This window comes from Carassius gibelio, chromosome B15 (genome assembly GCF_023724105.1).
Source record: "Carassius gibelio isolate Cgi1373 ecotype wild population from Czech Republic chromosome B15, carGib1.2-hapl.c, whole genome shotgun sequence".
Lineage (NCBI taxonomy): Eukaryota > Metazoa > Chordata > Actinopteri > Cypriniformes > Cyprinidae > Carassius > Carassius gibelio.
This window is the reverse complement of record NC_068410.1, coordinates 22,987,779-23,014,086: the sequence shown is the minus strand read 5'-3', so window position 1 is coordinate 23,014,086 and position 26,308 is coordinate 22,987,779. Positions and strand designations below refer to the sequence as shown.

General features: G+C 38.6%; 2 protein-coding genes across 2 annotated transcripts; both read right to left on the bottom strand.

Annotated features, from left to right (window-relative positions):
• Positions 1-5,870: 5,870 nt before the first annotated feature.
• On the bottom strand, positions 5,871-8,800 carry LOC127973098 (E3 SUMO-protein ligase ZBED1-like). Its single transcript, XM_052577152.1, has 2 exons — positions 7,513-8,800; positions 5,871-7,207 (listed from the first exon to the last, which is right to left on the bottom strand). Exons 1-2 carry the CDS (start codon positions 8,581-8,583, stop codon positions 6,416-6,418), a joined length of 1,863 nt encoding a protein of 620 aa, XP_052433112.1. The 5' UTR covers positions 8,584-8,800; the 3' UTR covers positions 5,871-6,415.
• A 2,660-nt stretch (positions 8,801-11,460) lies between these two features.
• Positions 11,461-25,975, bottom strand: LOC127973080 (guanylate cyclase soluble subunit beta-2-like). Its single transcript, XM_052577113.1, has 14 exons — positions 24,954-25,975; positions 24,268-24,341; positions 24,063-24,157; positions 23,794-23,954; positions 23,368-23,467; positions 17,586-17,728; positions 17,345-17,432; positions 17,002-17,105; positions 16,539-16,755; positions 14,242-14,562; positions 12,367-12,515; positions 12,146-12,292; positions 11,850-12,004; positions 11,461-11,692 (listed from the first exon to the last, which is right to left on the bottom strand). The coding sequence occupies exons 1-14, from the start codon at positions 24,954-24,956 to the stop codon at positions 11,461-11,463; spliced, it is 1,989 nt and encodes a 662-aa protein (XP_052433073.1). The 5' UTR covers positions 24,957-25,975.
• Between the last annotated feature and the right edge of the window lie 333 nt (positions 25,976-26,308).

Here is a 26,308-nt window from a genome sequence, read left to right as displayed (position 1 = left end):
GGTAATATATATCATCATTTTGTTGAATTAAGAATCAACGGACATCAGATGTACTGGGGGTACTGATTATTAAAAAAACATTACATTAATGTTAGCTTTGAAATAATGTACACCCTTGACTTAGATCATGCGGTCTGGAACTCCACCCTCGCCTGCGCGGGGTGTGTGTGAAGCAGCCCCTCGGGTCTCACATACATTTCACTACGAGGACCTGTGAGATTCTGTTTATGATTTAATCATTTTTATTTTATTTTTTAAGTCGTATTATTTTATTTTGGGGATATTTCATTCATGTTTGGACATCTCTCACCGGTCTAAAACTGTAAGGGATAATTTTTTATATGTATCATCAGAAATGTTTATTGTATATATACTATGCTATCACATTTAAAATAAGTTATCTTTTAAAAAAAAGAAGAGTATGGTGTGTTTTATAAGTTTGATTAACTTAAATGTTGAATACCTTTTTTTGTTTAATGAATTGCTTTAGTAGCCCGATGTCATTATATAATTATTTATTTTCATATTCTTTAACCCCTGGAGTCTGAGTGGGTTTTGGGGACTGGAGATATTTTGACACCCCTCAGACGTTGGTGTTTTTCATTATCCTAAAACGTATTAGTGGCTAAAAGTCTGAATATCCCATAATATGTGATCAGCATGATTGTACATGTCTGTAATTTTGAGAAGGCTGCGTTTATGATTAGTTTTTGTTTAAAATATGTTTTAAAATGTGTTTGTATATGTTGTATAAGTATTGATTGAATACATGATTAAAAAAATGTATGATAAAATTATTTGTTTTGGTTTAGTAACATGTCTGTTACTGCGATGTGTTTTATAAAAACGATGAATACTTGTTTAAAATGTATGTTCCGGTTTAGTAACATGCCGTCATATATAATTTAATATTGTTTAAAATAGAGATAAGTCTCTTTTTAACTTGATATGTATAGCGCCGTGGAAATTATAGTGATATAACAAGGTACGTGTGGCTTATGATGAAATTTATAGGCTAGTCATAATTCAGATCGCTTAAAAGTGTACGTGCATGCCGCATTTTATTGTATGGTGGTACTGTAGGTGTACGGTTAAAATAAATAATTAAACAGCTTTTTGAAAAAGATATGATATAAAGATGGATATAAAAGGTTTTAAATATAATATAGAAAATGTCTTGCAACAAATAATGTGAAATGAATTTAACTGAATTGTGTCAATGACACGTCCGGGTTCCTCAATAGACCATATTCTTCATTCTGTTCAATTATATATTTTTTCCCCGATCCTGGTAAAATGTATATTTTTAGTGATGAACAAAACTAATGTAAATGTTTTGTTTTATATACATTAAAAGAAGAAAATAAGACTTGGAGACGAATGTGTGTACACAGGCATCAGAGGGAGAGAGAGAGAGAGAGAGGGGTACGAGAGATGCTAGCCGCGCACCAAACGTAATTCATAGGTGAACCGTCAGAAAACTGTCAAAAACATGGTACTCCCGCGTGAGATACGTTTGGTTTTAATTAAAAATGGCTTTGAAGATATTATGATTGGTTAGTAAATTCCGACGAGTGTGCACTGTGGCGTGCAAACGCAGACAGTGGGGACACAGAGGGTCAGGATCAAAGGTGTGTGAAAACATCTCTTTCCTACTCTCTAAAAAAAAAAAAAAAAAAAGAAAAAGAAGATCTTGTTTTATCTGAAACAGTCGGTTTCAGTATATTTTTTTATACGGTTTAATTTATAACCTTTTTTTCAAAAGAACGGAATGTTTTTTCAACCTTAGTTAAATTGTTTTTAGATTATGTATATTATATAAACTATATAATGTTTTATATATATAAATGTGAAATAATTAAAATGTGTTTTAGATTATATAAATTATATAATGTTTTATATATAAATGTTAAATAACTAAAATGTGTTTTAGATTATATAAATTATATAATGTTTTATATATATATAAATGTGAAATAATTAAAATGTGTTTTAGATTATATAAATTATATAACTGAAATGTTTTTCAACCTTTAATTGTTTTATATATATAAATTATAGGATGTTTTATATATATATATATATATATATATATAAATGTAGAACACACCGACCCCATTTATACACCGCTCATAAATGTAATGGGAGGGGGGAGAAGCCTTATAACCACACACATAACCTTATAACTGTGATAAACTTCAAACAAGCTAACTGACACAGAGTTCAAACAACTGGCACACACTTCAAACAAACTAACGGTCAATAGGGTAAAACTTTCTGTCAAAACCACATGATCGATGATTGGGGAGTCTTTCATATACCGTTTTAATTTAAAACTAACAGGTCAATAGGGTAAAACTTTCTGTCAAAACCGCATGATCGATGTGTGGGAGTCTTTCATCTTCCGTTTAAACTAGCCGTCAAAACCATGATTTAGAACTAACTAGGTCAATAGGGTAAAACTTTCTGTCAAAAGCACATGATCGATGCTTGCAAAGGTCATAGGCTAACCCTTGAAGTCGGAAAGTTCCGCCCATCCATCATAAGGTTACCGGAAGTTCAACCTGTCAAAAGGTCAAAGGTCAAAGTCATAAATCATCATGACAGAAGCTACCGTATAATAACTACTATGGGCTGGCCCCCACAAAGTCTGGACCTCAACCCCATCGAGCAAATTTGTGGCGAGTTGGAAAATAAACTGGAAAGATCTTTTGTACTTTGAAAGAAAAGCCTTTGGCCTTAGTTGCATAAGGCATGGGATAACATTAGTGTTTAAGGAAATGCACTGACACTATGCCAAAGAGATGAGCTGCGGTGTTTGCTGTAAAACAGTGGACATTCCAAATATTAAAGTTAAAAGTGTATAAACAGTACAACTCACTTCATCTGATATTTGTTGTGCTCAGAGCAACCATCTGTATGTTTCATGAACATTATGAAATGGAACCATGTTTTGGAGGCAAAAAGGGTAAGTGTTTTCAGATCTGTCATGTGTTCCAATACATTAAATAATCAGATATATTTAATACAACATAAAATAGTTTATCTAACATATAAAGTTCTCCCACTAAATTATGGGATTTCTGTCCTCATTAAAGCCCAAAGTATATTTTGTTTTTGTTACACTTGTGTACTGTGTTTACTGTGATAAAACAGCTTGGACCAGTGCTGCCACTTTGTAGAACAAATGATTAGTGCAAAACTAAGCCAATGTGCATGTGTGGTCTGTGCATACAAAGAATGCGTAGTTAAAGGAACACTCCACCGTTTTTTGAAATAGGGCTTATTCACATTATTTCCTACATTTAGATAGGTGGGCAAATGCATTTTTGTGTCAGTGCATGCATTGTTTTAGTTTGACTGGGTCGGCATTAGCTTAGCTTAGCACAATGAATGGAATCCTTTGTTGCCAGCTAGCATGGCCTGAGTAAAAGTGATCAAAAAAATAAAAAAACCCACCTAATTACTTCTTGTGGCCTGCGTATTCACAACGAGTACAAATAGCGATCCAGATTAACACTAGGCGATTTCCTAGGCAGATATTGACTTGGGACTATATTATGGGGAAGCACAGAAGAAAGCACTGCTACTTCGGCGCAGAGATATCATGCAACACATGAAAACATCAACTCTATGTGAATACAGGTATAATATGGGTCGATCTATACATGCGTCATGATTAAAATAATCACTTACTCTGTGGACAGCTGTCCATTTGGTCCATTCGGCGTGGGGCGTTTTTTCCAGTTCACTTTGTCACACCGGAAAAAAAAATCGAGTACTGCAGAATGGATCAGCGCCGTGAAATCCTCTGTAGATGTGACACAACTTCGGGCACGCTCATCTTGATCTGACGTGTTGAGCCTGGTCATCAATGGCAAAAACATGTCCCACTCTCTACAGCACAGACACTCTATTTCCGTCGGCATAGATTGGCATATTCCCCCACATTCACACCACCAGTTCATGTTGGCTCTCATCCTCACGTCCTCAGGCTGTTGAGCGATCGCAACTAATACACGCGCATATAAATTTCACTCGCGGCTGGCTTGACGGTGTTTTTCTGGCTTGACCGCAGTCTTGACTGTCTGAGAAGTCACCCTCTTCGTCTCTCTCAAAATCAGCCATGTTCATCGCCATTCGTGTACTGTAAGGAAAATAGCCAGGCAGCTACTATTCACGCCGGTATGTTGACGGAAGTCGTGGGATTTCATGTGTTGCGTGATATCTCTGCGCCGAAGTAGCAGTGCTTCGCCTAAGCAGCAGTGCTTCGCCTGTGCTTCCCCATAATATAGTCCCAAGCCAATATCTGCCTAGGAAATCGCCTAGTGTTAATCTGGATCGCTATTTGTACTCGTTGTGAACACGCAGTCCACAAGAAGTAATTAGGTGGGTTTTTTATTTTTTTGATCACTTTTACTCAGGCCATGCTAGCTGGCAACAAAGGATTCCATTCATTGTGCTAAGCTAAGCTAACGCTGACCCAGTCAAACTAAAACAATGCATGCACTGACACAAAAATGCATTTGCCCACCTATCTAAATGTGGAAAAAAATGTGAATAAGCCCTATTTCAAAAAACGGTGGAGTGTTCCTTTAAAAAAATCAGGTGGTGCACGTACAATACCCACAAAATAGTCTTGTGACAAATTCTGTGTGCACCCTCGCACAAAAACTAAAGTATACTTTGGGCTTAAAGGGTTAGATAGTGTAACATATTTTTCTAAGAAAAATGCATTGATTCGCAACAGGAGGCCTTTCTTCACCCCCCGGAGCCGTGATAGCGACTTTTTTTAATGGATGGGCGCTTTTTTTTCTTTTTATTTCACGTCTTTTGGACTGAAGCAATGCAACACCTGCTGACTGCAATAATAGAGATTGAAAGATCAAAGAAAATTTTTAATATAACTCTAACTGGATTCGTCTGAAAAAGAAAGTCAAATACACCTCTGGGGTGAATAAAACACAGCCTTATTTTCATTTTTGGATGAACTAACACTTTAACCCTTATGCGTTGTTGGGGACCTTTTCGTCCACTAAGGGACGAAAGATGACTCTTATTTTGGCCACAGCTCTGTTTTAGCAAATTGAATGATTTTTGGTGACAAATCTTTAGAAATTTTTCAAAAACTCAATGGTACACTGTGGGCAAATTCACTTCCCTTTTGTTATGTTCGTGGATGAAAACATCCACTAAATGAAACTGCTGTAAAAATGTATCAGATAAATATATATTTTTTTTTGCATAAATCTATTAATCAACCTCAGTCCTGATCAAAACTGCCAAATGTTTAAAAAAAATCCAAGATTTTAACTCTTTAATTACCAAGTTCATAAATGATGTCAATGATTTGGGGGGGGACCCACACAAAATGACTTATATTCAATATAAAAAGTGATTGTGGACTGGATATTTTGTTTACCTTTTATCACAGTCTTAGGCATGTCAAAGATTAGTAACAACATTGGCTTTGATGCATCGTTTGTTTTTGTGCAGCATTAGACTTTTATTTTTTCTCCCTCATTTATTGTTTGTGGCTGTTTTTGCCCCATTGACTTCCAATATAATTAAATTTTTTGATTGCAAATCCATGACACCATATAGAAATATTAAAAAATATTTACGAACTTAATTTATTATGAACCAAATTGCAATACCAACTTTAAATAAGCTGCAGGACGCTGGAGGGGTCAAGCTGCATAATCATTTCTAAAACTTTGGTACAAGTCAAGCCCTTTCTCGTGTTGCTTGCTGCTCTTCTCATCATCAAATGACCAGCACGATGGCATGCAAGTGTTTAAATCCACGTACTTTGCTTTTTTTTAGTCTGTACTTGTCACCACCATTAAAAGGCAGCAGGTGCATAATAGGGCTGGGAATCACTGGGTACTTCACGATACGATACGATACGCGACACATTGCTCACGATATGATAATATCACGATATGGCGATAATCAATATATTATCAGTAATAACTCACAATATATCATGTTTTAAGAAATAAGAAGTTTTTTTTTTAATTAGTAAAATGAGTCTCCATTTATTTATTTTTGGATGAAACAAAAACAAGTTGTGACTTAGTTGCAACAAAACAGTCACAGACACTATTTTAGTGTAACATTGCTGCAATCAGTAGTAATACTATGTTTTCGACAAACGGTGACACCATTTGGGTGCAAAACAGCTGTAAGGCTGAGGACAGATTCAGTGTAAACAATACTATATGATTGTCCTTCATAAACATGAACAGTGACACTATTAAGTGCAAGAAACATAAACCTTTGGGCTACTGCTTTCAAATAAAAAATAAAATATATCAGGGATAAAGTACATCTAAAATGTACCTAACTTAAAGTGCATTCAAAAATAAACATTTTTCAGAACAAAATAGAAAACAGCTTCATGTGATGCATTTTATATGTTCATATTTTTCTTGAGAAAGAGGAGTTGGTCAGCATGTTCAGGAGTGAGTGAACTTCTTTGGGCACTGATAATATCTCCTGCAGTTGAAAAGACCCTCTCAGCTGCTACACTGGTCCCAGGAATACACAAATGCATATGGGCCAGCTTGGAAAGGAGAGGGAACACATGTTGCTGAGATTTCCACCACAACAGTGGATCTTCAGTGAGAGGCAGAGAAGGAGCATCTTGATATTGTTTTATCTCCTTCTCTGCAATTGAGGTTGCTGATGTAGAGACATAAGAGGTCTTCTTGAAGGTCTGACCAAGAAGATCAACAAGTGCAGACTTTCTTTTTTTTGCTGTGCAGGTCTCCTCTTCCTCTAAATCCCCCTGAACATCACCACAAGGCACTGGATCATCCTCTTTTAAAGCTGCAGCTTTTGACTGTAGTTTTGCATAAGTGTCTTGCACTTCTTCAGGTGACAGAAATAAAAGGGATTTAAATCTAGGGTCCAGGGCTGAGGACATGCGTAGGAGATCTTTTTCCACCTCTGATTGATATCTCTTTGAAAGGTCTTGATTGATGGCTCCCTTAATCTCTCGAACCAGAGGGGAATCTTCTTCAGTGCTGGTTGTGTCTCGCAGCAGTTGGGCATGAAGAGGAGCAACCACTGAAATGGTGGGATTCTTTTCCTCACACATGATATTTGTTGCCACAAGCATTGGTCTAAATGCTTCCACCATCTCTTCAGCACTTGAGATGTCATTCTCTGTCAGAGCACAGTCAGTCACATTCTTTCTCACCTTAAGAAAAAAAAAAAGAAAAATACAATTTATTAATAAAATGTATATAATTAGTGTTCTTTATTTTAAAGCAAATAAAGCATGAACTGTATGATGTAATCTAATGTTTTTATTTGGAGTTTATATATACAGTATATACCTATTTAATATGTATAAAGTATTTATTCATTGTTTATTCATTGTATCAAGCAAGTTTATATCATATGAATTAGTATTTATTTACAAACTTATTAATTGTACACGATAAATTATTCACATTTATTACACATATAGATTACAACTTCTACATTGCAAACGTTTCTTACCTCTGGTGATAAGAGGGCAGCACAGACAGCTGGCTGTTGCTCAAGAAACCTGGAGATCATCTCATAGGCACTATTCCAACGAACAGGCATGTCCGTGATGAGCTTGTGAAGGGGGAGGCCAAGGAGCTCCTGGTTTCTTTTCAGTGCTTCTGCTCCAGTTGTGCTTCGATGAAAGAATGTTGAGATCCTCCTAACTTTGACAAGTACCTTGGTAACAGCAGCTATTTTCAGCGCACGTTGGGATGCAAGATTTAAAACATGAGCAAAACATCTAACATGTTGGTATCCTGTCAAGTCCATTGCTACACGCATGTTTGATGCGTTGTCGGTGACAACCACTGGCTTCTTAGCGTCAAGATTCCACTCCCCCACTGCGGCTTTCAGTACATCGGCAATGTGTGTCCCAGTGTGCGTTTCGTGCATTGCTCGGGTTTGCAGGACATATGACTTAATTTCCCAGTCTTCGTTTATAAAATGTACAGTGACCGTTATGTAGGACTCTGTGGCTCTCGATGTCCATCCGTCACACGTGAGCCCTACTCTTTCTGCCGACTCGAGTGCCGACTCAACTTTAGCCCTGGTCTGGTCATAAAGTGCCGGAATCATTTTTTCAGCAAAATATTTCCGAGAGGGAATATCAAAGCGTGGCTCTAAGATATTCATTAAAAAGCAGAACCCTTCGTTCTCCACCTCGCTGTACGGACGGAGCCCTTTACACATGTAAACAGCGATCCCATTTGTGATTGACTTTGCCCTAGCAGAACAAGGTGGCAGCTTTGCCTGGAAAAGGGTGTTTACGCCGGGGTGTGTCGGCTTTGAGCCAGCACCAACCACGGCTTTCTCACAGAGCTCCGGGTGATGCCGCGAGAGGTGGCTGTGCATGTTGGTCGTGTTTCCCGTGTAGCGGACTTTTGCAAAGCAGTTCTTGCATATTGTGTAGTCCTTTTCTAGCTTTGCCCCGTCAGCACTGTTATAAAATCCAAAGTAAGTCCACACTTTGGATTTAAATGTTGCTGGAGCGTCCTTTAACTTCTTGCTCTCACTTCTAATTTTCTCGCTTGACTCCGCCATTTCAAGTGTGTGTACGTCTTCTTTTACGCTCACAACACAACAGCCAAACTCGCATCGCGCGCCCCCTATCTACTTCTGGAGAAGGGTCAAGGCATAATGAATACTAATAGAGCGTTTTATAACGGCTTTTAAGATCGATACTTGGCAAGAGCGCATCGAGAATCGATCGCGGGAGAAAATATCGCGATAAATTGCCATATCGATATTTTGGCGCACCCCTAGTGCATAATACACTTTTGTTTACTCCATGTAGTTCTGAGAGCTGAGGTGTACACTTTTATTTTTTCTAATACATCAAGGTAAGTGCACAAAGGTCTCTCTCACACTCTCTCTCTCTTTCTCTCTCTCTCTCACACACACACAATATAATATGCTGTTATACTCCATATAGCTCCATTTACAAGCTTTTTTTTGCACAGGCCTATCTTAAGGGTTAATTGTCCCACTTAGTAATCAACTGTAAAAATAACAAATTTTACCTCTTTCCAACAGGGAAAACTACCAACCATCAAGAATGCATGATTATATGGTGTCATGGTTTTGCAATCAAAAAATGTCGTTATAATGGAAGTCAATGGGGCAAAAACAGCCACAAACAATAAATTAGGGACAAAAAAATGTAATCTAATGCTGCATACAAAACTAAAAATGCGTCAAAGCCAGTGTTGTTACTAATCTTTGACATGCCCAAGACTGTGATAAAAGGTTAAAAAATATATATATATATCCAGCCACAATTATTTTATATTGAAAATAAGTCATGTTGTTTGTTTTTTACCCCAAATCAGTGACATCATTTATGAACTGGGCAATTAAAGAGTTAAAATCTTGGATTTTTTTTTTTTACATTTGGCAGTTTTGATGAGGATTGAGGTTGATTAATAGATTTATGCAATATATATATATATATATATATATATATATATATATATATATATATGATACATTTTTACAGCAGTTTAATTGAGTGGATGTTTTTATCCCAAACATAACGAAAGGGCAGTGAATTTGAACAATGCACAAGGGTTAAGAATGTATAGTGGGACAACAATATATATATATATATATATATATATATATATATATATATATATATATATATATATATATATATATGTGACCCGTCACGGAAACCAGTGACACAAGTCGGCAGCACAACTTTCGAGCAAAATGAGAAAGAAGCGTTTTTTTTTCCAAAATTTTTGATTTTCGTTTTTTTGCAGAATATGTTAGTTGAGATCACAAAGATGCCTCTTTGTGTTTAAGATAGCAGTATTAGTATATTTAAAAGCGTACATTTTGAGGTTTGAAATCGGCTTGTTTTTCAGAGCACGCAGTAGGGGCGTGTCATTGTCTCTGTATTTCCATACTGGATAAACCACTTTTGTTTCTTTTGTTATTGCCCCCGCCCTCCGAGGGAAGCGTGGCTACTTATTATGCAGCGCTCTGACCGGCTCTAGCTGATATCAAAATGAAATGAAAATGGACGCCGCTAAGATTATCGCAGACGAGAATGTATTGGACTGGCGTCAGACGAGTTGGACCGTAAGATATCAGAGGCTATATCGATAGTAACATTTGATGGGGATAAAGACAGAGAAATGGGGAAAATCCGTAACTTTGACTGTAAATGCTATATGAGGAAAAAAGATAACTACATGGGAGACAGTCCTGTAGCCAGAAGCTTTCTCCAAACATTATGTACAACATACAGCTGGATTCTTTAGCTGTGGAAAAAGAGTGGCAGGACATGCGAACATCATTTAGTCTCCCTCAAGTTGTTCCAAACCTGTATGATTTCCTTTCTTCTGCTAAACACAAAAGAAGATATTTTAAAGAAAGTTGTTCATTGAACAGTTGCTGGTCCCCTTTGAATTCCATAGTATTTTTTTTTTTCTACTATGGAAGTCAATGGGGTCCATCAGTCGTTTGGTCACCGACTTTCTTCAAAATATCCCACCCATTGGTAACATTATGGTATTTGGTACGAGGGCCCAGCAAGATGGTTTGTACCCAGAGCCCAAAATTTGGTGCTACGCCCCTGTCCATAAACATCAAAGTTTGTCGTTTTGTGTTCATTTTAAGAACACATACACGTTTCATGTTTAGTCCATGTTTAGACCTTACGTTAGCTACTTGCATTTACGTGTTATGTTAAGTGTTTCCTGCATGAGGTAATTTCTTGTTGTACATTGCCATGATTTTCACACGTGCTCAAAACTACTAAGGTACCTCAGCGTTTCACAGACACACTTTGAAATGACTGGTTACATGAGCCTAAGCTCTTTTCAATAAAATCAATGCAAAAGTTAATATCAGATCATTTTAGAATACAGAATAGGATGTACCAAATATTATTCAGTTTTATGCAACTTTATCTACAATGCACAAGTTCAAATAGAGTTTTGACAAAAAAGGTTTTATAAAAAGATAAAACTCACATATTTCAGCTTCTAAATCATTTTTATAAAAGTCAAAAAAGATAAATTACTGACATTACAATGCACATCCGATTTTTCCAATTTCGTCAGTCGTTGCTATGCAAACATGCAACTTTACAGGGGGGAGCTTTACAGGGGGTATGGCTTATCTTAATGAGATGTAAATGAGCTCTATTGTCACTCCCAGTGAGAACAGGTGAGACCTGCACAATCTTTTAGAGGCCATTTTCTTACTTTTGAGCTTTTGTGAGTAACTACCTTCAAATGACCACAACTTCTCCAAGTAATATAAAATTTCCACGTGTTACACATCGTTGGAAAGCTTGGAGACTACACTTTCAGAATTTGTGAATAACTCAAAATGCACCAAACTAACTTGTGTCCCTACTTTCCATGACTGGTCATATATTGTCGCTTATGACTGGTAAACAAATAATTAAGAGACATTCAACAGACCTTTTAATTCTGGTCTATAGTGAAGTAGCTGTGACGCTTGTGTAGAATGATTCATCATCCTGTCTGAGTCAGCGTTGGGCACCAAAAGCCCCATGATCTCACTCTCTGTGACTTTAAGGTTCCTCTGCAGGAAGTAGGTGCGCATTCTTCCTTTACCTTTTACCTCTATCTCTCCACGTTCCTCCATCTGATAGCCTTTATTTCTTAGAGCACTGGTAAGAAGAAATCGGGAAAGAGATTAAAGTCAAGATTCTCATCTAAAGTCATCTATCAGTCTATTTTAATGTTTATATATACTGCATCTTTACAGGTCCAAACAGAGATTATTTGAAGTTACTAAGACAGAGGACATATTTTTGTGCTTCTCACTGATAAACACGGGGACTGAGGTGGATTTTGTCAGGCAATCCATGACTCTCCATTCGGGAGGCTGTATTAACTGTGTCTCCAAACAAACAATACCGAGGCATCTTCTCACCAACCACCCCTGCCAAGACTGGTCCGCTGTGCAAGCCCACTCGAATCTGGGACACAAAACTCTTTTCTAAATCCCCAAAACAGCTGGGGATGTAATGTCAATTACAGGAAAGCATGACAGTTTGAGGTTACAGGCTAAAAGAATGATCTTAAAGCTGAAGTATTAATCAAAGATAGCCCTCAATCACCTGAATAGGGCCACCAGTCACAGGGTTAGTGACCTCTTTTGCAGATATGATCATGCCCAAGGCAAAGTTGGCCACACGCTCAGTGTGACTTGACATAGGGATGGGAACGCCACCGACAACCATGTAAGCATCTCCAATTGTTTCAACCTGCAGAACACATATTGCTGCACAATAAAAATCAAGTCTTACATTTAAGAAGAATCTGCAAAACCAATGCTCACCTTGTAAATATTGTGTACAGTGGTAAGACGGTCAAACTTCAGATACATGGAATTGAGCATGGAAACAATCTGGATGGGTTCACACTCAGAGCAGATGGTGGTGAAGGTCACCACATCGCTGAAGAGAACGGTGCATTCTTCAAACTCACCTAAAAGAAAACCAATGTAACATTAAAAAGTAATCCTTGGTATGGAAAAATTAATTAAGTAATATGAGTTATTATTCCAAGATCTGTCTATCTTTGGGTCTATTTGATTAATGAAAAGTAATAAACAGTTTATTGTGACTTTATGAATTATGTGGGACTTTTTATTACAAAAAAGACAACAACTTTTTACAACAATTTTTACCCTCTTCCTCAACGGATGTGTTGTTCCCATGTTTTAAATAATCCCTCATGATTCTTGTCCCCAAAACCTCTGTCCTTTCTATTTGGACTCTGTTGTCATGTAGCACTTACTTTTAAAGTGAAGCACTTTGAAAAAACTGAATAGAGCCAAATCTGCTCCTCCCTTACCAGCTGCCTGGACCCATTACAGTTTGCATACTGATCCAACAGGTCCACAGATGACACTATTAACCACACCTTACACGTTTCCCTTTCCCAGCTTGATCAGAGGAAAGAGAACTACATGCAGATGCTGTTTGTAGATTACATCTCTGGTTACAACGCCATTATCTTGTCTCAAATTCGCAAAAAGCTTCAGAACCTTGGACTGAACCCTGAGCCAAAGATGCCTTAGAGCAGTGCTTCTCAAATCTCAGGGGACCCCCAACCACTGCATATGCTGTATGTCCCCCTCAATTAACACTCCTGATTAGAGGTCTTCACAGTGCACCCAAGACCCGTCGACCCGACCCGGGACCCGTACGGGTTCGAGGCTATATTTTAAATGATCAGCCGGGTCCGGGACCGGGTCCGGGTCAGGTCCAAATCTATTTACTTCAGGTCCCGGGTCTGTTCAACATTGTGTGTAATACCCGTGTGATCGGAGTCATCGGACTCGGAGAACACCCGGCCGTGATCAGACAATGCTTGTAAAATTAGGAAAAGAAAAGTGTGAGCCAAAAAAAAAAAGCGATCTCTCTCTCTCTCTCTGTCTGCCATTAGAAGTAGAGCATACTCAGAGTTAATGCAAGTTCATGCACGGTAATAAAGCTTGCAGACTTGACACACTCATATGTTTTCTATGACACTCAAATTGTGTTAAAATGCATGTTTTAGGTTGATACAGCTAGTATGCATTTGTAGTTTTAAGCGCGTCATGTTTCTATGGCAACCAGTGAGGGACATAATGACTTCGACCGCCAAACCACACTTAACATTTTGCACAGTACCTAGTGAACTCTTCTTAACATTCCAAACCTTGTTTATGAATTGTTGTATGCACATCATCCACACATACACAACTAAATCGGAGTGTAGTGAATGTGAACAGCTGAAGGATACTTTAGTCCTAAGAATTTAAAAGGATGCTTGTTCTCAGTGCGAACACTCGTACGAGCACGACCACATCAACCTACAGGCTGATAGAGGCAACTGTGGTGGACAGTCTAGGTGTCGTTCTTTTTTTACATCATGGGTGGCTCATACGTGTACAAATGAAAACTCTATCTTCAAGATTTTTTTAAGTAAAAACCTCCACATAGCTCCTTTAATCAAACTAACTTACCTGCTACTTTCTAGTGATCATGAAGACCTTGATTAGTTTGTTCAGGTGTGTATGATTATGGTTGGAGCTAAACTGTGCAGGAAAGTGGACCTTGAGGGACAGAGTTGAGCTTTACTCTATAAGGCACACTTGTTGTCTCACAGAAACGATATGTTTTGCATTGTCTGCTCTCCTAACCATCCATCTTTCTATTTGATTCACCTGCCTCTACTCTCTTGCCCTCTTTCAGCTGGTTGGCCACATGTTTGGGCAACATGGCATACAATAGATTATCCGTCTTCTGCTTTTCCTCTTCGAGGTGTTTTGAGAGCTGATGAAGCTCTTCCTTTTTTCGTTCTAGCTGGTTGGAGAGCTCAATCTCTGCCAGTCGCTGCTGGTTGAGCAGGATTAGGTCACGTGTAGCATCATGTGGAGCAATATCAGAGAGGTGCATGCCGTGCTCCTCCAGCTCCTGCAAGCTGCGAAGTAATGGTGATGCTAGGTACAGCATGGAACGCAATGGAGGCATCCATAACATTTGTCCTGGGAGAAGGAAGTATGAAAAAGCTTATTTGATATTCCCTATAGGTACAAAAATATGTGAGGTGAACACAATGACAATTTATTCAAATTTAGTCAGAGTGGAATCAATTCTCAATTAAGTAAGTGCTTGACAGTTGTATTTAAGTTCTAATTCTGTGATAGCTTAAGAATTTCTGCCTCTCTTTAAGATTCCTTGCCACAGCAACCAAAATTAACAAGTCAATCAGGCAATAGCCCTCCATTTCTGTCATGCTACGGTGGAATGAAACACACAAGGAAGTGGATGTGCAATGGAAACAGTCTTTAATAAGGGCAAACACAAGACGGACAGGCAGGATGCACATGAAGGAACGTAGTAGACTGGACTGGATATGGCAGATATGCCATACTGGATGAGGACGACAACAAACAGAATCCAGGGTGGAAATGGAGGGAAGAGCCATGGTAGGAGGAAGGGCTGATGACTCTGGGGGCCGACCATAGTCAGCGGAGCAGGTAGAGGTGGAGCCGGAGCTTGAGACGGGGAGGACGGGATATTGGTTTGTTTGAACTCAGAGGGAGTGTCAGCAACATTAAAAAAGCTAACAGCTTAAGACATTTGTGGATTAATGCGTATTAGATATGTGAACCGTTTAAAACGATTCAGTTCGATTTGGTGAACTGAATGATTCGTTCGCGAACCGGATATCCAGACTGCTTTGATTTGAACTCTCTCTCACGCAGACACGGAAGAGAAGACAATGCTGAATAAAGTCGTCGTTTTTGCTATTTTTGGACCAAAATGTATTTTCGATGCTTCCAAAAATTCCAACGGACCCTCTGATGTCACATGGACTACTTTGATGATGTTTTTCTTACCTTTCTGGACATGGACAGTAGACCGTACACACAGCTTCAATGGAGGGACTGAGAGCTCTCGGACTAAATCTAAAATATCTTAAACTGTGTTCCGAAGATAAAAGGAGGTCTTACATGTTTGGAACAGCATAAGGGTGAGTTATTAATGACATCATTTTCATTTTTGGGCGAACTAACCCTTTAACTATATAAAATTACTTATTTTATATTCTCAATTCTGACTGTTTTTTTTTTATCTATTTTGCTAATAAAAATTAATTCCAAACAAGGAAGAAGTTGCATCTTACAACAACACACAGTTTTTGAACAAATCATTCAATGACTGTTTCATAAATACAGTGGTCACTTCCTTCATTTATGAATGAATCAGCCGGTTCATTTCATAGTTCTTTTCAAAACTGCTAAATTTAAAACGTTCATCTCATTATTTATGCAATTGTAAATGCAGTGTAAATGCATTTTGATCAATGGTAGGATGGATGAATAAATGCAAATGGGTGAATGAATGCAAAAAAATGTATCTAAATGTAGTTAATATTTTTTTTTAAAAAAATTTTAGTGTATAATATGTAAATCTGTAAAATAAATATAAGATAAATTAATCAGACTGTACAATATGCAGGGTTGGTCTAAAAAGCATCTAGCTATTATTTAGGGAGCTGATGGTTCAGAATGCATTCTTCAAGGACAGTGGTTGTCAAATCTGTTCCTGATGCTCCCCCGGCTGTGCACATCTCAGGTACAAATGGCGAAGAGGTGAAATACACAATTAATAGTAATAAAAGACATACGTGATGATACTGTCATGTGGTACGTGGTTTTAGTGAAACACATGCAGAAGGAGTAGGAGTAAAGAATCTTTTAATAACCATAAACAACATTAAACATTCAAAATGAATATCAATCCAGTACAAAGAACAGAATAAAACTGAAGCCTTTTAAAGAAAGAGAACAAAAAAAAAGTGAACAAGATGATTAACAAATACAGGTGGAAACCAATGAATGATAATTAACTAATGAAGAGAACAGGAAATGAACCAAAACAAAGACAGATGGGAACAAACGGAAACCAGCATGTGACACATACATCAAGTCTTCACCTTTTATAGAATTCTCACCTCTCAGTTCTAGCATGGGTCTCTCTCTCCAAGCCATAGGCATTCTGTCTCTTCGTGTCCGCAAAACAAAATGGCTATTAATGAACTTGCGGATGCTGCAGATGTTGAAAGTCACCTGTGGATGCTGGATGTTGAAATACTGATCCAGCTGGCTGCACCTGCTCTGTAACCCTGGCACGATTCTCTGAACAGTTACCCCTGCCTGTCTGACCTGGAGCTGAATAGATGCATTGAGTAAAAGAACAAAAGAGCAATGATATAACAATGTTCCAACTATTTAGAGCTCAGGACGCAGACATTTTTAATGCAATGCTTTCAAATTATGTGAAAGCAGAGGGGTTAGTCCACACTCATATTATCAACACCTCTGTCACTGATCAGCTGGCAATGTCCCATATTTAAATATGCAATAAATGTAATGACTTCAGATTTTAAAGAAACAATGTCCTCAATCAGCCCTTACTTCTTCATCAAACACAATGTGGAAAGGAAAGGCATTGCAAAATGTCTTCAGATCGATGCACAGGTTATCTGGATACACAGGCTCAAATGCCCTTAAAGTTATACCTGAGGTTCAACAAATAAAACAAAATTAATCCCAAATACATACACCTAGAAATACAAAATATTAAACTACATTTACTTATATATTTGTTACAAAGAAAATTGAATATTGCTGATAACGTGTCAGACCACATCAGAAAACAGTTCCTTAATGAAAAAATAATGTAGCATTACTGACTGCTCAGTTAAGAGTTATCTTGTACTGTAGAATTCAAATAATAAAAATTGTAAACCATCTTTACCCTTTTGTGGATACTCCAAGTTTCTGACTGTGTCATTTTTTTCTACATGATTTAGAGATTTTGTCTGCAGGGACCTTTCTGGAAAGTCCTGGAAAAGACAACAAAGGTGTATTTTTCTATAAATAACTAATTCTCAACAGTACTGTACATACTGTAGAAGGTTGTAAATAACTGTGAAATCATTGAAGCATGAGGATACAAATACTTAAATATATACTTTAAAAGAATTGTCAGTGCATACTTTGTCTAAGAACGCTGGGCTTTGGGTGATGAGGAAAACAATATGCTCTTTTTTTCCCATGCTCTCAACTTCCTCGATCTGGTTCACAATTTCCATCTTTATCTTGCTATTAAAGAAGTCTTTGGCTACAGCTCCGATGATACCTACAGCATTAGAAATCAGTCATCCAGGAAATCTAATTACTTCCTGATTATTTATTATATACAGTGGTGGCCAAAATCATCAGAACACTGGTATTATCACCAGCTACAAATGATTTTAAGTTAGTTATGTCTATCTTTTCTATCTGATCTGATCTGATCATCATCCAGTCTGTCTGGAATTACATGAACAAACTGAGACAGACTCAATCCAGAAGATCTGTGGAGAACAACGTCTTCAAGATGCTTCAGGAAGCCTACCTGCAATGCCACAGTGCTGTTAGAAGGGTGCTGTTTAGGATCTTGTGTAAAAAAATGCTGTAAAATGTCATAAATAGATTTCCTTTATCAATTAACTTCTATTAACTAGCTTAAGATAGAAATAACTGACTTAAAACCATTTTTAATCAGTAGTGAAAATACTAGTGCTCTAATAATTTTGGCCACCACTGTATATATGGTTTAATAGATAGAATATAAATAACATATCAAATGTTGAAAGTGAGACATTTTGAAATGTCATGCCAAATATTGGCTCATTTTGGATTTCATGAGAGCTACACATTCCAAAAAAGTTGGGACAGGTAAGAGGCCGGAAAAGTTAAATGTACACATATGGAACAGCTGGAGGAACAATTTGCAACTTAATAGGTCAATTGGCAACATAATTGGGTATAAAAAGAGCCTCGCAGAGTGCCAGTGTCTCTCAGAAGTCAAAATGGGCAGAGGATCACCAGTTCCCCCAATATTGCAGTCAAATAGTGGAGCAATATCAGAAAGGAGTTTCTCAGAGAAAAACTGCAAAGAGTTTGAAGTTATCATCATCTACAGTGCATATTATCTGGAATCTGGAACAATCTCTGCGTATAAGGGTCAAGGATGAAAAACCATTCTGGATGAACACAATCCACCGTGCCATTCGCCGTTGCCAGCCAAAACTCTATAGGTCAGAAAAGAAGCCATATCTAAACATGATCCAGAAGTGCAGGTGTTTTCTCTGGGCCAAGGCTCATTTAAAATGGACTGTGGCAAAGTGGAAAACTGTTCTGTGGTCAGACAAATCAAAATTTGAAGTTCATTTTGGAAAACTGGGACACCTTTTCACATGGACTAAAGAAGACAAGGACAACCTACCATATTTTCCGGACTATAAGTCGCCCTTTTTTTCATAGTTTGGGTGGTCCTGCGACTTATAGTCAGGTGAGACTTATTTATCAAAATTAATTTGACATGAACCAAGAGAAATGAACCAAAAGAAATGAACCAATAGAAAACATTACCGTCTCCAGACGCGAGAGGGCGCTCTATGTCTTCAGTGTAGACTACAGGAGCACTGAGCAGCATAGAAGACATAGAGCGCCCTCTCGCGTCTGGAGACGGTAATGTTTTCTATTGGTTCTAAATAAAGGTGACTTATAGTCCAGTGCGACTTATATATGTTTTTTTCCTTATCATGACGTATTTTTGGACTGATGCGACTCATACTCAGGTGCGACTTACAGTCCAAAAAATACAGTAAGTTGTTATCAGACCAAGACCAAGATGGCGGCGCGAACACATCGCGAGGCTCAGCGTCTCTCCAGTTTTTGCAATTTTGCAGTATTATTCCTGCTCATCTCGGGTCTGTTCGTACTGAACAGCTTTGCTTTAACATCATACACCCGACAGGAGCTTTTGGATATCGGTGAGGACTTTACCAGCAGTTTTATCACCAATCTTCGACTCATCCCTGAGATCGCTAGAACACCCGAGGCTTCGCACTCTACCCGGCCGGGCGGAAGTGCTTGCAGGGGGCGTCGAGATCGTAAACAAAGGCCGGGGAAACGCGGAGGTCTAAGAGTCAAGCTAAAGCTAACACCGCTCCGGCTCTCTTTACCCAGCATTTTCCTCGCTAATGTGCGGTCACTGGTGAACAAAATGGATGAGTTACGACTCCGCATCACCCACAGTAAGAGACTTCTGGACTGCAATGTCATGGATTTCACAGAAACATGGCTACACAGCGACGTACCCAACAATGCTATTGAGCTAGCCGGACGTTACACGCTCCGGGCAGATAGAACGGCAGATGACTCCGGCAAGACAAGGGGTGGTGGATTGTGCATTTATGTCAACAAAGCTTGGTGTAGGAACACTGTCATTGTTGGCAGACACTGCTCAGCTAACCTAGAGTTTCTCATGGTTAAATGTAGACCTTTTTTTCTGCCACGGGAGTTCACTTCCACCATAATAACCGCAGTCTATATTCCACCGGGTGCTAATGCCAAACTTGCTTTGAACGAACTTCATGCAGCCATTAGTAAACAACAGACTGCTCACCCGGAGGCTGCTTTTATTGTCGCGGGTGATTTTAATCACTGCAAATTAAAAACAGTACTCCCCAAATTTCACCAGCATGTTTCCTGCCACACCAGAGGAGACAAAACTTTGGGTCATGTTTATGCAAACATTAATGGAGCTTACATCGCGAGCCCCCTCCCCCACCTCGGACAGTCTGATCACCTTTCTTTGTTTCTCACCCCTAAGTATTCACCTCTCATCAACCGTGTGAAGCCATCAGTGAGGACCATCAAAGTGTGACCAACTGGAGCAGACTCTTTACTTCAAGACAGGTTTCAACACACTGACTGGAGTATGTTTGCTTCATAGGCTGCCTGTGGCTCTCACACGGACATTGATATCTACACCTCCTCTGTACTGGATCACATCAACTCCACCAATGACAGTGTAACAACAGAAAAACAGATAACACCCTTATCAGAAGCCATGGATGAACAAGGAGGTTTGACTTCTGCTGAAAGCCCACAACTCTGCCTTCAGTTCAGACGACGCTCAGGCCTACAGTAAATCCAGGGCTAACCTGAAAAGGGGCATCAAAAAGGCCAAGTACTGCTATAAACTAAAGGTAGAGGAACACTTTTCCAACTCTGACCCCCGACGCATGTGGCAAGGCATCCAGATCATCAGTGACTACAAGTCAAGCAACTCCACACCAATGGTCACGGACATCTCCTTCCTTAACGAGCTAAATTACTTTTATGCTCGCTTCAACAGCGACAGCAAGGAGACGGCCACCAAAATCTCAGCCTCAGCAAACCACCAACCTCTCAAACTCACCTCCACAGATGTCCACACTGCACTGAGCCGGATCAACGCACACAAGGCTGCTGGCCCTGATGGCATTCCTGGGTGTGTGCTTAGGGCATGTGCAGAGCAGCTTGCAGGGGTCTTCAAAGACATTTTCAACCTGTCCCTCACCCAAGCAACTGTGCCAACATGTTTTAAGTCCACATCCATTGTGCCAGTACCGAAACACTCCTCCCCAACGTGCCTCAATGACTATCGCCCCGTAGCACTCACACCCATCATTATGAAGTGCTTCGAGCGACTGGTCCTTGCACACCTCAAAGACTGCCTCCCACCCACACCAATTTGCCTACCGCAGAAATGGGAGCACAGAGGATGCAGTATTCACAGTGCTGCACTCTGCACTCACACACCTGGACCATAAGAACACGTATGTTCAGTTCAGCATTTAACACCGTCATTCCCTCCAAGCTGACCCCAAAATTTGGAGACCTGGACAATAACAACTCCCTCTGCAACTGGATTATGGACTTTCTGACCAACAGGCCTCAGCATGTTAGGTCAGGCCACGCCCACTCCACCACCATCACACTTAACACTGGCGTACCACAGGGTTGTGTGCTGAGCCCATTCCTCTACTCCCTTTACACTCACGACTGCAAGCCTGTGCATGGATCCAACTCCATCATTAAGTTTGCAGACGACACCACGGTGATTGGCCTCATCACAGACAACGATGAGACTGTCTACAGAGAAGAGATACAACACCTGGCCACTTGGTGCGCTGACAATAACCTGCTCCTTAACACCAATAAGACCAAGGAGCTCATTGTGGACTTCAGGAAGAAGAAAGGAAACACTCATGACCCCATCCACATTAACGGGATGGTTGTTGAACGTTTCTCCAGCTTCAAGTTCCTGGGAACCACCATCTCGGAGGAACTGTCCTGGGCCACAAACACCTCAAGCCTGGTCAAGAAGGCTCACCAGTGCCTTTTCTTCCTCAGGACACAGAAGAAGAACCAGCTGTCTTCAACCATCCTGGTGAACTTTTACCGGTGTGCGATTGAGAGCATCCTGACCAGTTGCATCACAGTCTGGTATGGGAACTGCTCAGTGGCTGACCACAAGGCACTGCAGAGGGTGGTGAAAACTGCCCAACAAATCACAGGGACACCGCTTCCTGCTCTTGAGGACATCCAGAGGAAACGCTGTCTACGTCGAGCTCACAGCATTCTCAAGGACTCCTCTCACCCTGACCACAAACTGTTTAACCTCCTCCCTCCGGGAGGCGTTTCAGGAGCCTCCGAACAAGGACCACAAGATTCAGGAACAGCTTTTGATTCTGCCCTCTGACACCCCTCAACACCCCCCACAGCACACATAGACTCCTCCCCCTCTTCAACACTCTGATTTATTTATTCACAACAAGCAAAAAACAGTAACTTGTTATTACTTACACTACTGCCTGTTCATCCAGGAACACTGTATAATCCATTTGCACACTGAAATATTTTCTATGCACTTTACTGTCCATTGCAATACTGTAAATTATGTTCATAGTTCTGCCTATAGTGTACATACACTTTTACATAGCCCATCTGTATAGTATGTTCATAGTACACCTATCTGTAAATCGTGCTTATAGTATTTAATATCTGTAAATTATGTCCATAATACTTACCTGTATAGTTATTGTACATATTATAGAGCTTTATTCTGTACTTACTGCTTATTGCACTTCTGGTTAGATGCTAACTGCATTTCGTTGCCTTGTACCTACATGTGCAGTGACAATAAAGTTTAATCTAATCTAATCTAATCTAAATCAGCGCTCAGTTCAGAAGCCTGTATCTCTGATGGTATGGGGATGCATGAGTGTGTGTGGCATGGGCAGCTTACACATCTGGAAAGGCACCATCAATACTTAAAGGTATATCCAAGTTCTAGAACAACATATGCTCCCATCCAGACGTCGTCTCTTTCAGGGAAGACCTTGCATTTTCCAACAAGACAATGCCACACCACATACTGCATCAATTACAACATCATGGCTGCGTAGAAGAAGGATCCGGATACTGAAATGGCCAGCCTACAGTCCAGATCTTTCACCCATAGAAAACATTTGTTGCATCATAAAGAGGAAGATGTGACAAAGAAGACCTAAGACAATTAAGCAACTAGAAGCCTGTATTAGACAAGAATGGGACAACATTCCTATTCCTAAACTTGAGCAACTTGTCTCCTCAGTCCCCAGACGTTTGCAGACTGTTATAAAAAGAAGAGGGGATGCCACACAGTGCTAAACATGCCCTTGTCCCAACTTTTCTGAGATGTGTTGATGACATGAAATTTAAAATCAACTTATTCTTCGCTTAAAATTATAGATTTTCCCAGTTTAAACATTTGATATGTCATCTATGCTGTATTCTGAATAGAATAATGAAATTTGAAACTTCCACATCATTGCATTCTGTTTTTATTCACAATTTGTACAGTGTCCCAACTTTTTTGGAATCTGATTTGTAGATAGACAGATATTAGTAATTGTTTACCAGGGACGATATGACAAAGACCGCGTCGGTCTGAGTAGTAGTGTAACAGCAAAGACCCATCATTGTTTTTTTCTACACGGAATGATGGTGCATTCATTTCCTAAAATAAAATAAAGGCAACAGAGATTTACTATAGACATTTTGCACATACAATGGATCACTCTAGATTGTTTGTAGCTCTTCTCACAAGATAATAAACACAAGAATAAATATTTATAAGAAATTATGAATGCATGACTCTGAATGAATGAATGATTGAATGAATCACAAATTCAGGAAAAGAATTATTAAGGGAAAAAAAGGTCTTATTTGGGACATCAAAAGTGGCTATTCATTCTGGATTGACAAATAAATTATGAAGCAGTGTCTTTGATCGAAATTCTCCTCAAGGTGTTTATGAGAATACTAATGTCCTGCTCACTCGACCTTGTAGGAAAGAGAGAGAAAGCCGTGCAGCGCGTCCAGATTCTCCATAAACTCAAACAGATTTCCTCCAAGAGTGCGCAGCATATGATCATATCCAGCCCTTTTGCAGAACTCAAAAAAATATTCTCCAAACTGCCCCAGCACCACACTTTGCTCAAGGTCTTTGGATAAACAAAGAAAATTGTACATCAATTAACAACCAATGCACTTTTAATAAATACTGGCTGCTCTACAAATCAACCCAAGTCTTAAGAAGTGAAATGCTTTACCGAGCATCCTGCAGGCCTCGCTCACTAACTGCATGGTGATGTTATCTGCGTACACTTCATAAGTCATGAAAGTGTCTTGAACCCTTGCTGAGTCCCTGTGAAAATCCCATCAAATCTGATTTTATAAGGCATTTCACAGACATTAAACAATCTCTTGAAAAATCTGTGAAAAATTATCAAATAATTCAGTGTTATGGACACTCACCTGAGTTTGTCCCACGTCTCTTCTCCAAATCTGTCGATTACTAGAGACTTTAGACACGTGTTGATGAATCCATACTGGACATTAGAGCGAAACGCATTTAGACATTTGATGGTCAGTGGCCAATACTGAAAATTCAATTAACATTTGCAATTATATTTTATAAGACCCATGCTAGTTGTCAGAAGGGCTATGTTTCAGTTTTGGAGTCAAAAGTTTTCGTTTTTTGAAGTGGATTTGTATGTTGGTTTCAAACATTTAATCCAAAAAATGTCTTCCATAACTCATATTCAGGCAATGGATATTGACAATGAGACTTTTTTTAATTATTAGTATTTTTTATACAGTTGAGTGCATATGTTTGCATAAATATTGCACACACACACAAACAAAAAAACACTTGGATCAGCGCATTTTGCTTGTTCTTTACAATCCTGACTATGCTTTTTCGCATAAATAATAACTGAATTGATAAAAAATAAACAGAAAACAGAAAATCCTCCAGGTGCTGCACATTTTATTTCAGGTGTTTTCTCCATATTGAATTAGCCCATGCATTGTATATTGTTAGGAAGTGTAGTTAAGCTATTTATGCACCCAGCTGTATAGCTACACACCAATAAAAATGCAATAAAGTGAAATAAAGAGCATACAGAACATGTAGAAAAATAAAAATGCCATTTCCTCACCATTTCTCTGTCAGGGTTGTTTTCCTTGGGCACTTGAAAGCTCAATTAGTTTCTCTTTTTACAGTCCATTGATTAACCATTCACCTCCATACCCATCGTGCTCAACTTAAGAAAGAAACACAATACAACGCTCTATCCACAAATAAACGAGAATTCCATCAAGAGAGTCCGGCGCGTGCACGACCGTGACGTCCTGTGCAGCGAGAGCCGCGTGAATGAGAGCGCGCAGTAGATTTTTACATTTCAGATCAGCTTTTGCTCATTAAAAATGTGCCTTGCAGGTTTTAATCTGGGTAAGAGATCGCAAACTGCACCAATCAGCAGTCAAATCAGGTGACAGGCATAACACGTTAAGAAATGATTCTGACAATTATCAATTGCCTAATATTCAACTTAGTAACATATTTAAATAAATATAAATGCACGCATACAAAGAGACAAAAAAAATTATAAACTTGCATTTTAATTTGAGCTCTTTTAATTATTAAATAAATTCATTTGATTCATTTCCATTAATAGTCATATATGTTTTGTGTAATTGCTGAAAGGTGAGCAGTGCTGACAAGCTGTGTGTGCGGTCCACCCTGGAACACAGTGGAGGATGGAGGTTTATTACAAAAACAGCAGCACTGGAGAGAGACATATATATGAGAATATGGTAAATGCATTCCTGAATAAGACATTTTATTTAAATATATACAGATTGTTGTAAAGACCCTATCAAAAAGTATGTATAAGAGTATTTGTCCATAAATTTGAATAAAAGTTGAGCAAGAATCTGAGTGCAAAAACAGAACCACTGTATAGCTACAATGCACGAACAAAATCTGGCAAAGTGGTGATATCTTGATCAGTATTAGTCAATAGTGAATTCTATGCAATCATGAATAATAATAATACTTTTTTTAAAGTTCACTTATCAGTGGATGATACAAATTAGTTTCTAAAGGACATAGAACAAGTAACATAAGAATAATTAATAATGGAATAATTAAATTGAAAAATTAAACATTACATTTATGTGTGTGTGTGTGTGTGTGTGTGTGTGTGTGTGTGTATCCAAGATGGATTATCCAGGTTTGTGTACTCTTCTGTATCTTTATATGTTTTGTCAAAATAATAATAATAATAATAATAATAATAATAATAATAATAAAATAAAAAAATGGGGCTTTGAAATTATGAACTTTAATGATACTAATAAAATATGTAGCCTATTCATCAAAAATGACAGTAAATGCATTTACAACGTTAAAAGTGTTATTTTTTAAATAAATAAATACATTTTAAATAAAAAAAGGTTTTCTAAACCATCGAGTTTTTTTGTAAAACAACAGTTTTTAGCTAATAACACT